The 17,735-nt window shown below is 32.7% G+C and overlaps 1 protein-coding gene across 3 annotated transcripts in view; it reads right to left on the reverse strand.

The window, feature by feature from the left end:
* nompA (no mechanoreceptor potential A) overlaps positions 1 to 17,735 on the reverse strand; it is a 329,738-nt gene that overhangs the window by 19,311 nt on the left and 292,692 nt on the right. The window contains exons 11-18 of one of the 3 annotated variants that reach the window (XM_081761968.1): positions 16,902 to 16,997; positions 11,336 to 11,637; positions 8,598 to 8,722; positions 6,604 to 6,764; positions 3,437 to 3,615; positions 2,291 to 2,430; positions 1,289 to 1,525; positions 827 to 977 (exon numbers count right to left, since the gene is read on the reverse strand). In XM_081761968.1, coding sequence (XP_081618094.1) covers positions 827 to 977; positions 1,289 to 1,525; positions 2,291 to 2,430; positions 3,437 to 3,615; positions 6,604 to 6,764; positions 8,598 to 8,722; positions 11,336 to 11,637; positions 16,902 to 16,997 — 1,391 coding nt within the window. Of the gene's footprint in view, positions 1 to 826; positions 978 to 1,288; positions 1,526 to 2,290; positions 2,434 to 3,436; positions 3,616 to 6,603; positions 6,765 to 8,597; positions 8,723 to 11,335; positions 11,638 to 16,901; positions 16,998 to 17,735 lie in introns of all 3 variants that reach the window. The other 2 variants (XM_081761967.1, XM_081761969.1) reach the window with 2 other exon arrangements.

A 17,735-nucleotide genomic window follows, 5' to 3' on the forward strand; every position in this document is an offset into this window, starting at 1 on the left:
ATTGTGCCTAATAAGTTAAAGAGGACATAGAAATGAATTATGATTAATAGGAAAGTTAAGACAAACACTGATATCATAGATGAGGCTCGAATCCATACCATACATATAATGTTTGCAAACCTCTTGCTGAGATAACCCTTCAATATCAAATAGTAGCAGAATCATGATAGTTCATTGATGCCGTATCTATACCTATTATTATAATCCATATTATATCAGAGTATACACTAAGTATATCTGCTAAACTCAGAACTTGCTTCGTTCATCAGAAGTGGATTAATTATATATAGTTCGCCCATCGAGTTGACTATAGCAATCGTCACAAAATGAAAAGTGAAACATACATGATAAAATGTGTGTCCATGTTCTAACCTTTCGTCATTTTAGCTTGGACTATGATCATTATGCTAAATAAAGTGTATTAATCTACTCAGAAAGCAGACATAAAAGATGAAATGTATTGTGTTTATTCATTTATATTATTGTTTTTTTTATTATTTAATAGGTTTTGTCTGCATAGCTAACCAAGTATTTATTGGGAGTCAACTGATCTCAATTAACAGCGTTGTTTATATGTGAAGCAAGAGTAAAATACACTTTTCCTTTAATTCTGCCTCAGTGAGTTTTCTTTTTCGTAATATTTAAGTTACAAAGACATAAAGCTTCAAATGTCCACGATATTGAAAGTGAATTTGAAAGAAGACAAAGATGAAAGTTTAAAGAGTATTACGTAAATGTCAATTAAATGCATATATCTTACTCGAGTATAAAGTAAAAACTTGTTTTTTAAACTTTGAGACAAGTATTAATAATTGTGTATACTCACCGGCTGGCAACCTTCCCGACATGTCCGAACCGTGGCCTCAAACACAAGGAAATTTGACTCTGGTATTTTAAATGCATTGAATCTAGCTTCTAAACCATCGCCATCCCGAGAGCGATCCAGTGCAGGAAACACGTAATTGTCTACTGGACACCTAAAAATATGCAAAATATGTTTTGGATTCCGACTGAAAATCCGTATACATATATGGCATATTTCGTTCTTAATTTTCAGTTAGTTCACTAGAAAATAATGAGTTAAATTATTTTATTTACAAATAAATCAGGAGAGTATTTACTATATCTAAGTATTGGATACATTACCGTAAATTGTTATTGCCAATTGTAGTTAGTTCTTTGCGAAATCGCACATAATATTTTTGTTGGTCGTCAGAAACTCAGTAAAATAAAACATGTATTATTTATTATTTGACATATATTGTTTAGATTATTTATTTTTCCTTACCCATATCTATCGATTAGCTGAACTGATCTTCCAGAATAAGGATCTCTTGCAATAACATTCGTTGCAAAGATGTCTGTTGCATAATTGTAACCATCTTGCGCTTCCAACCTGAATGTTAGAGGATCCCCAACAGCGATTGTAGTAGTTGGTCTTCCTTGGTACAAAATCAAGAGACGCACTCTCGAGCTAAGTGTGTTTTCTGCTGGCAAGTATTCAATTGGTATTGGGCTTCCAGACCTAAACAGAAAGGCAATAATCAAAGTTGTTCAGTTTTGTTTCCATAAAATATGAACTTCAGTTGTTATTCATCCTTAAATTTAGAAATGTTCTGTAAATATCAATATGCGATATACTGATCGCAGCTTATGATTGTTTAAGTTATGCTCCTAAATAAATGTATCCATTATATGTAAAAATCCAAATTTCAGGCCACAAAAATATTACAAAACTCGTCAAGTCAAGTTAATTTGTGACAAAAAAAAGCTGAGAATTAATATATTAATTGGATGCCTTTGTTTACAGTGTACTAACTGAAGTTACTATTTTATAACATCTAAATTTAAAAATAGAAATGATGCTTCAAAGTGTTGTAGGTTATTGTTAGACGATAATATCGAGAGAACATAACACAAACTGTTTCGTACTACAATAAGCCCTTTATGCAAATATGTAGTGTCGTACCAAAATATTTTCTTAAAGAGTATTATTTCTAGAGTCTCTATAAATTTATACTTTGTCACTCAAATATATCCGAGAATATGTTAAGGTAACTCTACGCGTATTCGACATCAAGAGTTCAAGTGAAAATAAGTATAGTGAACTTTATGTTTGAAATTAACGTTTTGATTGACAATAAATAAAATACAATAGTATACTTCGTGCACTAAGGAAGTTCATATTCTTTTTCATAATCAAACCCCTAAACAACTGCAATTACAGTAGTCCATTACAGACAAAATTATAAAAATTAGCAAGGATTCTAAATATAAGAAGAATACGTACCCTGCACCGATATAGCCAGATGTTACAACAGCTTCTCCAGGACCTCGGAAGAGGCATGTTAGGTTGTATCTCTTGTCCCGACCTGTTTGCACATAATCACTGAACTGTACCACAACGATGTTGGTCATTGTGTCACCGTACTGCTAAGAAAATAATGTGTTAATTTTACTAGTATGAGGAAATTACAATCTTAAGGAGCTGTTACAACAAAACTAGGCCTCGAGTAATAATATATTGACTTGATCTTGTAATGTCTTTTTAGATCAATCATTAGATTTTACACCTATTATTTTAAGTAAGATATTGTACAGTTTCTGAATAGATATACTAAAACCAAATGTTAGTTTATATAACTTTCTATAAAAAAAAATACATGATTTTTAAAAACAAAATATTTAATATCTTATATATCCTTTACTAGCAGCGTTCACCCCGCTTCGCTGGGGTCACCCCGGAACGCAATAAACTTTGTTACTTAGATAATTTTTACTTTTTCGCTTTCAAGTGATATGATAAAAACCATAGAAGATTGGAGTAAATGTTAACATTATATCGCCTGTCATTTATGTTAACCCGCCGAGTGACACGGTCATGTGGGTTGCATATAAATACGGTTAGATTTAGCTATGATGAGCTAACAAATGATTTGTACGTTATGGACACTTGAATGGTCAATTATCTCAAGACACTGGTAATTGAAAATTAAAGTGATATGATAAAAACCATCTAGGGTCCAAATCTTAATAACCCCCCAAAAATGAAAGAAATTGGTTCAGCCGTATTAGCGTGATGAGCTAACAAAGGATTTGTACGTTCTCTTTTATATATATATAGATTGCTGAATACTAAAATAAACATTCTCAAAACGCATTTTAAGTAGTATATACTTGTATCTCATTTAACTGTAATTGGCAATCATATCTTTAATTGGATTTAAGTTTGTTTGAACTTGCGTAGTTATCACCTATAAACTGCTGATATAATTAAGGAATCAAAACAATCTAACGAAGCAATTAGCAACACTGAAAGCTAAATGACATATAATTGCATTATTAGTAGAAGATATATAAATTAATTATATTTTTTCTTCAAAGTTAATAGTTCTGAATTTTATACTTCTAATGACTTGAAGTAAACAACACATACCCTCTGGGTACCACAATCAGGATAACCCTGTGCTCCACTAATCCTCAAAACATTAAGAGTTCCTCCATTCCCTCTGAAGAAGCAGCGATCATAAAATCCATATGTATAAATTCTTCCAACGAAAGGTTCTGGAGTCCTCAAAGTGAACTCCATTCCGTCCTCGCTGCACACTTGGCTTACTGTAATTAGGAATTATATAGTATAGCATTAATTAACTCTAAATCAAGCTTATTCTTCTAAGTTACACTCACTAACAATGAACATTTATTTTATATGTTTTAACGTAATCCTGTTTACTCTGGTTTGAATATTCAGTTCAAATCAGGTTTATTGCATGAAATTTAGCCTATTATTAAAGGTCTTCAGTTGCAGAAAAGTTACATAACAAACTTTAAAAAATGCTTCAGAAAGTGACAATTTATATTGCTGTTATTTTTTTATCCAGTGCATTATTATGTCAATAATGTATCAAACGCTAATATTAAATACCGTAATCTACGTTAAGGATTTATAATAACACAATTTGTAATTAAAAAGTATGATCTTGCAACTATGAATAACTAGAACGCATCAAAACAAAGAAAGAAAAAAATGTGAATGCATAAAAATATGCTAACGAATACCACGTCTAAAATCAACGCTGTAAGAATGTTGATGTTACGTAAAAACGTATCCTGGCATTTGGTGAAGTAATTATCCCATATGATGCACCACAAATATCCAAACTCGTGAGGTGGCCTCTAAGGCTCAATCGAGCTCGAATTCAATGTTTCTAATTGATCGCGAACCCTGGAAGTAAATAGTAAGCCAACGTCCGAGTCCGAGCCTCAATAAAGTTATTGAGCGTGGGCACGAGATATTTCGAATCTCACTGAAAATATTGAGCCTGAACTCTTAGCCAGCGCGACCATGTTGCCCATTTCTGCAACATAATTCACTGCGAGCATTCTTCCCTAGTCATGGCGATATAATATGCAAGGCAATACGAAAAGATAAGCAAGACTGAGAAGTAATTTCATCATAATTAAGTTATCATTAGTTTCTCCAAGAAGTTGCTCATTCGATTGATTAATTATGATTCAATCTTTCGACTGAGACATGCGCAACGACTACGTGGGTGCTCCGGGGCTATGGCACCCACACAAATAATAATATGGGTACCCCGCACCCACAAGATTTTTAGTTTGGACCAGGATTTGAACCCGTTTCTCTTGCGTTTAAGTCAACCGTATTACCGACTGAGCTAGAGCAGCCCCAAATTATCCTTATACTACCGGTATATTACACTTTATCACAACAGAGCTCCTCCGTGGCTAAGCGGTTAGCGTACGCGCCTTTGGCGTGGGAGTCCCGGGTTCGATTCCCGGCGGAAGCTCATGTGGTTCGGATTCCACGTTAATCAGTAGGTCCACGTCTCATATAGCCTCGCTGCTGAACGGGACGTTAAACTCAAAATCAACTCAACTCAACTTTATCACAACACAGCCCTTTATGACAATGTCCGTAAAAGACTTTAATTAAAAATAAATCAATCAAATAACGAAACTTCCCTGAAAACACATAGGCTAACACGTCTCGCCATTGATATGCACCCACATAAATTTTGGAAAGTCGCCGCCGTTGTAATGAGATACATTAAATTCCTTCTCTAACTGGTAATACACATCGCTTGATAATGGCCAGAAAAAAAAATGTGATTTCGTTTCCAGTAGAAAGGTGAGCAACACTTAAAAAGTAACCATAAAATAACATATGTGAACAATGATCATGATAAATGATGTTTATTTACTTTTTTTTTTGTAAAAATTGTGAAATCTGCTATTTATGGTATTTTGCTGAATCTGCTGGAATATATTTAGTATGACTAATTCATAGGAATGAATAATAATTAGGTAATTCTTCTTCTCAATTAATTCTGAAATATATATATATATATATATATATATATATATATATATATATATATAATTTTTATGGTTTGTTTATAAAGATTATATTTCTTTATCTTGCTCTCTATATATCAGTCATGTCCAACAGCCAGTCCCCGGGAGCCGGCCCACTGAACCTTTTCATCCGACCCGCCTGACCCCTTATTGAAAATATACATCTTACATAATCTTAAATTAAATTGAAAATATTTCCTGTATAAGTGATGTTCATCTCCGAAAATATAATCCGCGTTGGAACATCCATGTCCCAGGAACATTGAGAGACTAGTTCAAAACATGAAGATTAAAATTCCCCATTTTTTTCTGCTTTTTCTTAGTAAACAAATATTGTCGTTATCGTTATAACAGTTTTTTTTTTCTTTTTTTTTTTTTTTTTTTTTTGCGTTTTGGCGATGTTAGTGTATGTTGAGTGAGTTTCTCCATTAAATACGGCCATTCGATTGTAAAGAAAATGCTATACATTATCTCATATGGCCCTCGACTCCAGTAAGTCCTCTTCGATTGGCTCACCTCCTGCTTCAACTTGCACATACATGTTATATATGAAAATATATGATTGTAAATAATATAAATAGAAAGTGATATCAGGTGCACTCACGTCCAAATTATTGTGGCATGTATATAAATATATTCTTCTAGCAATATAATTTGATAACGAATTCGCCCGGTATTTCTTATAATGTTACTATGTGTATAATCAGCAAAGACATGTATGCGGCAAATTTCATGTCAAAAGAGCAGTAAATAAGAACAATAAAACGAAAATAAAACTTTCTCCTCCATTTAGCAACATTTTTATTTTACTCATTCTAATTATCGTATTTATAATTCTTTTCATTATTAAATTGTATCATTATCAAATTGTATTCTTACAAGAAGTCAGTTATAAATGTGCAACAATCATTTTGGACATGAGTGTACATACTCTATGTAAAAAGTTTAGTTTAAATGAAATAACTCACACACACACACACACACACACACACATATATATATATATATATATATATATATATATATATATATATATATATATATATATAGATAGATAGATAGATAGATAGAGAGAGAGAGAGAGAGAGAGAGAGAGAGAATAGTAACTGAATTATGTTTGTTTTCCTAAATTATATGAGCATTTTGTGGAAAATCAGATAATTTCAAAACTTCAACTTTTATTTCTTGACTGACATACAAGCTACATTTTGCCATAAAACATACCATCTAAGCAATCAGCTCCTGCCCGTCCTCCAGATCTCTCATAGAAATCGTAATCGCCTGTTGTCTCAAAATAAGATGGATTGTTTACATCCAGTTCTCTCGAGTCACGATCGCTCAGCTCACAATTTTCACGCTCTGGTCCATACGGCACCGCATATGGTCTGGGAAATAAATCAAAAAGATATATATAAGTATTCACAAAATTAAATTGCTAATCTATTTTCTATTTTTTTTTTCTTTACGAAAGAGTATTTTTGAAATTTGTTCTGTCCTACTTTCGTCACAACTTTTCTATTTTAAATTAATAGAAAAGAAAAGAATGAGAAAAAGTGATTTATCAGCTCGGTTTGCTGGTACTTATAACATAAATAGCAAGTTTTTTTTTTTTTTTTTTTTTTTTTTAATGAAAGTAAATAATTAGTTTAATATTCCACGATGGGATCTGTAGGGTCCAAGAAACTAGCAAAGAGTGGAAGTGAATTTTATCATGAAAACAATGCTACATTGAAGACAAAGTGGAAGAGGACGAGAAAACTCATGGACGTTATATTGTCTACCAGATCACATGGCATGGAATCAAGTGTATAACTTATGGCGTCAAATGTCATTCTATCACTTATCCACTCTGGGAAACAAATAACAAGTAAAATCCTTAAAGAAGTATAGGATTTGTTTTTATTTTTTTCATTACTACGTCAGAAACCCATTCAGAAATTGAGAACCTGAGTACACAGTTGAAACAATCTGCGTCGATTTATGAATATCTCGGGAGGAGGGGCAGTTATCCACATCCTAAGAGATTCAAGCAAATTGTAGGGGTTACGTGCTCCCTCGGTCCTCAGGATAGCGCAAGTGACTAAAATACAACAACAAGAAGAAGCAATTCTAGGGTAGCTGAAGTAATAGGTAAATTGTCCATCTTGCCATCCTAAAAGCCGAACAAACAGTCTTTTATATGTATTGAAACATGTAGTACATGTCTTCCTGAAATCGTACTCTCTAGAAATAGTGTTTAATCTGCGAATTGGTCACTTGCTGATCCATCATTAGTGAAATTCTTCTTACCTCACAAGCCACCATTATATTTAATGGTCTTATCTTCCGGGTCATAGAGATATTAGGATACTATTTTTAATGGAATCCTTCCGGAGGAAAAGCAAATTTTCACAGTAAAAGTTAATTTTATTTGCGTTTTTTTAATTGTGTTTTTTAAGGAAATACCATGAACATTTAAGTTAAGCTCTTGTCTAGCAAATTGTCCCATATTTCACTGTAAACTTCGTCTTGATTTTAAGAGTACAAAATTCGATAGATATGTTTACTCGTTAAATGAGAAACGACCTTCAACTGTTTCCCTACATTTCTCACACGGTTTTCTGTTAAGAAATTCGTCTACCATGTTGGAGAAAAATATTCATGCTTTAAAAATAAAAAAAATACTCAGTATGATTTTAACCTAGAGATTTTCGAGTCAAAACAAAACGAAAGTTACTTGTAGGTATGTTTCGCAGATGTGTCACAGATAAATATGACTATTAAACTTATAACGCTAATACTTCACAATAATTTCAAAGTTCATCTTGAAAGTTCAACTGAAGTTTTATTTTTATTTATTTTTTATTTTATTTTTTTTTTAAGCTTTGGACATTTATTTCATATTCTTCGCTAACGTTACTTACTTCTAGTGACTGAGAAACATCATTTTGGAATATGACACTAATTCGTACTTGGGAAGATTTCCCCAGAAATATTTAATGGAAGTTTGATCATATTGAGCAGATACTGATCTTAGTAATTCTCGATTTATGAATTTATTTGGTATCTTGGGTAGCTTAAAGGTAGAAAGCCCACCTTTGCTACATAACCTGGTTTTCATTTCTGATGAAGAAATGTAGCATGTGGAAGCAAACATTATTTTAGAGTATTATTGCTACTGTTATATTTTTTTATAGGTGAGAACCAGCGAAATAAGTATAGCCCTATTTTATACTTACCTGTAATTGAAGGAACGACAAATGAATTCCCTGGACTCAACGCATTCTCTCTGACACAACAGAAGGGATGGAGTACTCGCAAAGCGTCGAATAAATTGGCGTCGCATACGAAGTCGGACTCCCACCTGTAAAATTAAAGTAAAAATAATAAATGTCATATTTCAGTTTAACGTTCCACAATTATGTCCTTTAGGAAAATTATGGAAAGTCATTAATCATTAATAACAGTGTTATCTAACATATAATAAACAATGGTATGCAAAGACATTTTGCCCTCTAACTGAAATGATAGTTTAAGTTGATTACTATTGTATTCTTTCTTACATTGTTCTATTTTAAGCAAATTGCAGTGATTAGGTAGTAACTACAATATAGTACGTGTTTTGTATGTGTCTCTTACTATGATTCACCTTGATATTCCCCTATATTCATCCCAATACTCCAAGAGGTATTGAAACACCTCATATTATAGGCTGCGTTAGGTAAACCCAGAAGTTTGCCATGTTGAGTTGTTTCACTTAACTGCAGTTTCTGGATAAGTACCCGATTCTTTCCATGTGAAGGGCCGAGGAAAGTAAAAAATTGTCCTCTGAAAATCCCTTCAAATTATAAGTACAAAAGATTGATCATCAAATATTCACCATTTATGAATCTTTAAATGCAATTTTCTAAAACTAATATTTGGAAGATTTATGACTTTGGAATAGTGTTAAGGATATCAGAGTTTAATTTATGGAGTTTAGTTTTAAAATAAAAGTACTTATCTTTTCATTACTTATATGTAAATGACACGATTAAATTCAGTAGAATAAATATTTATCTAACTTAATACTAACATCAGCGTATCTCTCAACCAGGGGTGGATCCAAGACGGATTTGTGGAGGGGGCGGTGGGTTGTAATACTGCTGCTTAGAGCTACTTTAAAAAGCTCCAATCTCTGTTATGGGTTTTATTTATATATAAAATAAGAAAATTTCCTCTTCTGGGAAGCGATTGCCTTCATCGTCCCCACTGGATCCGCTCCTGCTCTTAACCCTGGCATACGCAGACAGTTTCTGTACCTTTCAGTATACAGATAAGGTGTTGACAGACCCAAACTTACTATTTTATTGTTAAATTTTCCAATAATGTTTTACATTCGATGTTAACATGCTATCTGGAAATAACTGAGATTGTTAGTAGAACACAATTCTTGAAACTAGTTAAATAGGTCTATATTTTAAATATGATACATACTCAGGTAAACAGTAAAATGATCACACTCTAGAACTTTCAACTTCGTCCGGTAGATGACAAACGCTGAAGAACGTTTAGTGCCATCTAACGACTCGAAGTTCAACTTCTACTATCTGTGTTTCAATAGTGCAAAATCGGTTATGGATAGCTACTTTTGAAGCCACAATTATCACCTATGAATATGTTAATGGATTGACTCTGTTAACAAACTCACTAGAGACAACAGTTCTAGCTTTCTACTCCAAAAAACGCAATTCAAAAATTAATTTAGGTTTAAGACTTATCGTGCGGAGATGGCAGCCGTAGCCACAATTGCCCGTTAAGATATATATATAAGCTTGACTCAATTAACGAACTTGATAGAGATAATTACTCCAGCTACTGCAAAATAATAATAATAATAATAATAATAATAATAATAATAATAATAATAATAATAATAATAATAAAATCACATCCGTTTAAGACTTATCGTCTGATGATAACAGCTGTAGTCACAATTGCCTGTTAAATTATTACAGGATTGACTCAATTAATAAACGTGATGGAGATATTGCTCTAGCTATCTATTGCAGAAAAAATAAACATAATTCAAGAATTAGCCTTCGCTCAAGAGTCATCATGTGAAGTAACGGACAGGTTAAAGTCATTGTTGCCAGTTAAGATTTGATTTCGTTAGCAAACTTGGTTGACGTAATCTGCCTTGCTAACTGCTGCAGAAAACAGAACTCAGAAATTCTCTTTCGTTCAAGAATTATCATGTAGAAGTCCTACTTGCGTGATTCTAATCAATACGAAATATTGCATGTAATTTGGACTAAATCTCAGCGTAATAAACTTCGCTTTTATCTTCAACTTTGCTTAGATTTTTTTTAGAACTGTCACATTTACTTGCTTCACTAACAGTATTTTGTATAGTGTCTTCAAAGTCACTTGGGTCCAAGCAATCTAATATGACTTTATTTTAATAAATAAATATTACAAAATTTCGAAAAAAGGCATACTTTGCAACACACAGATAGTCTGCCCCAAAGTAAATATTAGCAGTTAAAAAGCTACTAACGATTCAGTTAAACGGAACCACTTTAATACACTAGTCAATTACAAGTTCAACTAAAAATTAAAAGAAAATGAATGTTCAATCTGGCTTCTGTAGGTAAACAAAGAATTCCTGGGGTGTGTTGCATCTTTAACACCATTGAATCACAAAGTTGACTGGAATAGTACGTTGAGCGGTGTTGTTAAGTCTGTCGTATTGCAATAATAAAAAAAAAATGTGTAAAAATAACAAAATGTAAATAAACATAAAATGCATTGCCTAAAGCATGACTACTTCCTTGAACATAATGGTTATCCGCAATTCCAATGGCAAAATTACATGTCTTTGTAGGCATGTGAAATTTAAATAGCTTTGTAAATATGATATATTATTTTCAACTGAAATTATAGCACCGTTCTATGTATTCTAGGATGAAATGATACTCCCAGTTCTGTGACTTACTTGTTTGAAATTGTCTCCTTCCTCACAGCGTGAGGGAGGTCGTCCAGGACCATAACCACTGCCGGTGTGGCCATAATAATTGCTGTCTCCTCCATAACCTGGATGACCACCTCCTGACCCATAGCCACCACCACCACCTGGATAACCACCACCTCCTCCTCCTCCATAGCTCCCTGGTCCGTAACCACTGCCACTGCCATAATGGTTACCATAACCACTTTGACCTCCATGGCCACTGCCATAGTAGCCACCTTGGCTGCTTCCATAATAGTTGTTGCCTCCTCCATAGGAAGAACCTGAGCCTTAAAACAAAGCGATTATATCAGCATTCAACCAAATAGTATTTTTATGTTTAGTGCTTTTCTTCCTAAATTATGGCACATAAGTGAACTGCAAACTATCAGAAACTTGTAATGCAAACTCTAGAAAAATAAAACAATAATAAAAGTGTCTTGCTATCTTTCTACTTATACAGTATTCGTTGCTATACAGGAACATGTATAGGAGTAAGTTCAGAGTTTTCAACCATTGTCCATTGACCTTGACAGATTAACTCAGGTTCTGCATGGAAATGTGAGAGCTACTTTAGTTAAACTAAAGAAAACGTTTACAAATGTACAAAGAAAACCTTTCGGCATATCATGAGAACAGTAATGTTGTGACAGAATGGAAGTCCTCACTGGTGCGATGCTAAATTAAACTAGAAGTACGATATTACTAGCAAACGAATTGAAAAAGAAAAACAAAAGCCGCCAACAAATAACATTTGTCGCCTCTGAACCTGTGGGTAAACATGAAAAAATAAAAAGAGAGTGTGATTTATCTTAAGAGTATACTGCATAACCTAGACATATTGCATAAATTCTATATTATTCTTGTAGAAGAAAAATCATAAAATGGGGCTATAAAATAAAATAATTAATCGAACACCCACGAAAAATACAACTGTTACGAAACTAATCGGTGGATTCATTCATTGTGTTGACGGATATTGCCTCACCAATGTAGTGACTAGCAAGTCGAATATTAACAATAGTTCTGACATACAGTTCGCTTTGGCCTGCAGTATTGATCTGGGAGTGATATGTCATTTGAATATGAATAATATGCATCAACTTTAAAGATCGTAAAAAGCTATTTCTAAAGTGTTGAAATGTGTTTATTGCTTTAATAAAATGGGGGTTTGATTTTCAAGTGGCGCTAAACCATTTAACATGAAAATAGTATTTTCTGCAATCCAATCAAAATGTCGTTCCCTACTCACACGAAACAACCTTCAATTTCATAGTATCTATGCTAACTGTTTCGCTGTTGTGTTTCGTATTAAACTGCTCAGACAACTTAGAAAACGAAATCAGAAAACTACAGACGGTCTATTTAGACTCACTTGTAGTCAGTTGCCATTTAGTTCTATACTATGTATTCCAGTTAAAGAGAAAATGTTCGATGATAAATATGCAACATTGCTAAATATTTGATATAATTCATTAAATGATAGACAAGAGTCTCATCTAAGTTGAATGTTGACAAGCTCATTATGATACTTTCTTGAAACAACCTTCGGGTTCTTAAGCATACCTGGCAAAGTTTATGTGCGCAAAAATTTTATAGTTCTAGATTAAGTTTTAAAACAAGGTAGAATGTTTAAATACTTAGATGAAACAGAAGAGCATCAACTTATGATATTTCTCCTCATGATGCAATATATCTATCAAATATCACTGCTGTTGTCTTCTTTCTTTTCATTTTTCATGTATGTACTATACATTATGTGAACATGCCTCTAATTTACGTGTATCACACTTGAACACTAAACAGCATGCACAACACTCATCATCAATACTGTGCATCTGTGTGCGTACGTGTGAAATACAGTGAAGTAATACATACTTTACATTACAAGTAATTGTTACACACTAGAGGCATGCATCAAGAGAAGTTCAAACCAAAATAGTTACTTCAACGGACAAGAAATATTTAACCTAAAATCACCAACTTGTACTTACTAGACACGCATTTTCATGTTCATAGGACAAATCAGACGTACTCAGCATGCATCATGCACTTATATTGTTATTTCTTTCTTCCTACAAAGTTCCCATTTCTTAGCTACATTCGAACAGTCTATTTCATTCTATTTGAAATTGATACAAAAAATTAATGCGATATTTCATCCATTTATTAATACTCTAAAGCAGTAAATTGGCTGAAGTTTAAACTGATAGTATTCGTAGAATATTTTAATATTATTCGCACAATTATGTATACTTGTATGTTGGTACATCATTAAATATGATAATCTTAAGTGCCAGCATTTTTAAAATTAAAATTTTGCAAAATAGATTTATGATTAAGATACTTGGATACAGTGCCGTAGGAAAGGGAGGCCCGGAGGGGACGGGCTCCCCCAAAGAGGTCCGACAATGTACTTTGGTACTTTGATGTTTGTATTTTTTATATATATTTTTATGTTTTTATATTATTTTGTTTGTATTTTTTCTATATGTACCTATAACAGCACTTGGGCCCCCCAAACACACATCCTGGCTACGCTACTGCTTGGATATATAAAGTAATTAAGGTAATATATAACCAGATTCAATATGCAATGTGTATGATGACATACGTGCACTTCTAAGGGAAAATTCCCACCTTTTTCAGTTCTCTTTCAGGTAAGTTATTACAGTGAACTTCAAAATTATATTTGACGTGAATAACTTATTCGCTGTGTCATTCTCATTCTTAGATGACATTGCCATAAAATAATTAATGATTTAAGTAAGTAAATAGATATTAATTAAATTATTGAATCTTATTTCTCAATGTTGATTATTATTATTATTATTATTATTATTATTATTATTATTATTATTATTATTATTATTATTATTATTATTATGTAAGAATAGTGAAAACTAAAGCCCCCGTTTGTCTATATGGTTAGCGTAGGACGACCGATGTTCGATTAACGGTGGAAGTTCATGTGGTTTAGATCTATCGTTAGGCTGCAGGTTCACATCTCGTATAGTCTCTCGGAACTGAAAGGGACACTACATTCTTAGTTAGCAAATGGTACAGAATGTTTATCTATTAGCAACCAAGTCAATTTCAGAAAATTTTCCGCAGAAATTAATATTTTTGTGCATAATTCTTTAAAGTATCATTAATATATTCATTATAGTACGTCAAAGTACAAATTGCGCTTAGCAAGTAGCATATTACAAAGATGGGTGTGTGTGTATTTTTATAAAAATATTTTTACATAGGCTATCAATGACATCTGCGTGTAGATATTTTCACTGGAACTTCAAACTTCAGCTAGTCTCCAACTTCAAAATTCATTGATATTTTTCCATAATGAAAGAGAATAAGTCATTGTCCTTGGCCTAAAATTGATAAATCGCCTATACTTTATTCTGGTGAAACTGAGAAAGGAGAAGTAATTTCAGTTGAGATATAGCTTCATTTCTTGGTTGTGAGACCAGCATTCTACTCTTGTATCTCGTAGTAAGTTATGAACCTTAAACAATTTGAGCTTTTAAAGTAAAAGTAATGTCATATCTCTGCTTATATTATGCATACTATTGCATCAGGGCGCTTATCAAATGTGAAAGTTGTCGTTGAAGACGAGTCCATCGGGTCGGGAGTTCTCGATGAAAACCGAAGGGAAATAACTTATGCGAAATGAGGTCAAACCACTCAACCGGAAATGGCCTGGATTTCTCTCTCTCTTCATCAATGCTACTAATTCAGGTCGGAAACATTAAAAAAATGCTTGCCGATATATCACTCAACGTATTTCATAGGCTATAAAAAATAGTCCAATTGTTTACGTTGCGTAATAATGTGCTATACAATAACACCAACAGAAGAAAGAACAGACTGTAGATATATTTTGCTGTTTTTTTTTTCTTTTTTTTTTCATCTAGGGATTCGGACACGACTAAAATTACAGTGTATACGTAATACGTAATAAGTGTAACAAAATATACACAAAAAAAATATTTATTTCACTTTTAAGGGAAGTGTATGATTTTTTCCCCTTTCTTTGTAATTAGATGACCCGGATTCGCATCCCGCTCTCGAATCATCCTGAGTGAAATTACTCCAGAAGCTTCATTCAGGACCACTAACTGAATGCTGGAATGGTATCTTTAAATCTAGTCATTGACTACCTTACCTTCAAAGCCCTTCAAACTTTCATTATTCATAATTCCTTAAGTAGAAACATCTCCCAGCTCTCTCTATACATACAAGAATATTCTATATATAATATGTTCAATAATGTTTATTTTAGGTTTCCAACTTACACCTTATTATAAACACGGTAATTTTTACTTTGATTTCTATTAAAGGATCAATAACAGGTCGAAATAATTGATAGTATTATTTTGAACATTTATATCTGTACAATTCAATAGTACTGAATTATATAAAAATATAATGAATAATAACCAAGAGATTTTCGATAGAATTATGAATCGGCTGTCTACGCTCTAATAATAATAATAATAATAATAATAATAATAATAATAATAATAATAATAATAATAATAATAATAATAATAATAAACTTTATTAAATCTATACGATAATGGCAAAGCATGATATGTCACTTTTTCGTCATTTCTTCCCTCCGGTAGTTGGTTACACTGCAATCTATATGTTGGAAAAAAAATGATAATATTTTAATTAACAATCCGTTTATAGAATGTTTGTCCGCCACAAAGTACACTTGACGCTGACTAGAATCGAAACAGGGAACTTACGCACCGGAGGTGAACGCTTTACCACTGAGCCACCCGGCATCCAATGTACATGCTTTAGCATCCTCGTATAGAAATAGTCATATTAAAAATATCAGTTTCTTGTGGAAAAAAGTTGACATTTTCATTTTATACAGAAAACACGTGTGCTCATATTCTCCACATGTTAACGTCTATTACTAACGTTGCATTACATGATTAAGTTTTCCATACCAGCTGCTAAGAAACCATCTCATTGTTTAATGTTGTGTTTCTTGCATCTCTACCCTACAGTTTTTTATGTATCTTTATAGGTCTGAGTTCTTATTAATTGCTGTCAGAATAGTAGTCATATACAAAACAAGATTGAATAGAAGAGTTCAATAAAAAGCATGGGAGATTGTAAGTTAATCTGCAAAATTTATATTTTAAACATTCCCGTTTCCAGAGTGCGTTGTTTAATTGTGGTTACTATTTTAAAGCAAAATTTATTGTGATTGAATTAGTGCTGTTTTTCTATATTGTTCTTGAATGTAATCACCCCACAACAAATATGTTAATAACTAAAAGGTATGAAATTATTACTTGATTTTGAGTTAAGAATATCGACCAAATACTACATATTGGATTTTAGGTCCATACTGATTTTACAGACTACCATCTTACTCAGGCATAGCTAAGAAATGGGAAATTGAAAATTGACAAAGAATCGCATTTCTTGTTACGAATATGCATACAACATACAAACAAAAGGCAGCTAGTCACTCATGCTGCCTAGCAGTATACATGCTTCTCTTATTGGCAAACGAACACGAAAATACCTAAGCCACTATATGGGGGTCTGCCATGATGACTGGTGTCTTGCCCCAGATGATCAGGACGATACTTATTGACCCCATTCCCATCAAAGTAGTTATCTAGAAAATAAAAACTTATATTAAACTTTACCTCCACCTTTCCTAGCAGCTCATCTTGGCCGATGTCACTTATATTCTGCATTCAATCAATGCAGACGTGTTTGCTTTATATCTTTATCACAACTTATTTGCTAAGGTTCCAACAGTCAGTCTTTTAAACATTGGTCTCCAAATAACTCAGGTATATGCTGAAAGGTTAGCCCCATATTTCTGACCAAAGTAAAGAAGACTTGTTGGAGCCGAAATCAACCAAGATGGGCTGTTCGAGTTCTTCCGTACGGCACAAATTCTATTGTCTTCTGTTTAAAAATGTCTACCTGTTGTATATGAAAGTAATAAAAGAAAATGACATACATGACATTAAGATTACACTATGGGTTCCTCATTCTCTTTTGATATTTTCTGTCTGAATTGTGATCTTTTTATATAAGAAGTTATAAATAATCGTAACGTTTTCATGATGTAGAAAGAATTCGTCAATCTTCTAGGAAACACCAATCTTAGTGACATATTTCAAAGGATAAAGATACAAGTATACACGATGGAACAGGAATCTATGGAAGTATCTATTAAGTTAATGTGGTTATTTATTATCATTTATTTTTATATTATTTTATCTTTTTTGCAGAAAATGTAAAGCTACTGCTATAACTTAAATAATATTAGCAGCTACCGAAACTGAGCTATGAGTAAATCGATATTAAAAGTGTGTTACGTAGCTGTTGGGAAAGCATTTTA

The sequence above is a fragment of the Thermobia domestica genome, chromosome 6, assembly GCF_964235325.1.
Source record: "Thermobia domestica chromosome 6, izTheDome1.hap1.1, whole genome shotgun sequence".
Lineage (NCBI taxonomy): Eukaryota > Metazoa > Arthropoda > Insecta > Zygentoma > Lepismatidae > Thermobia > Thermobia domestica.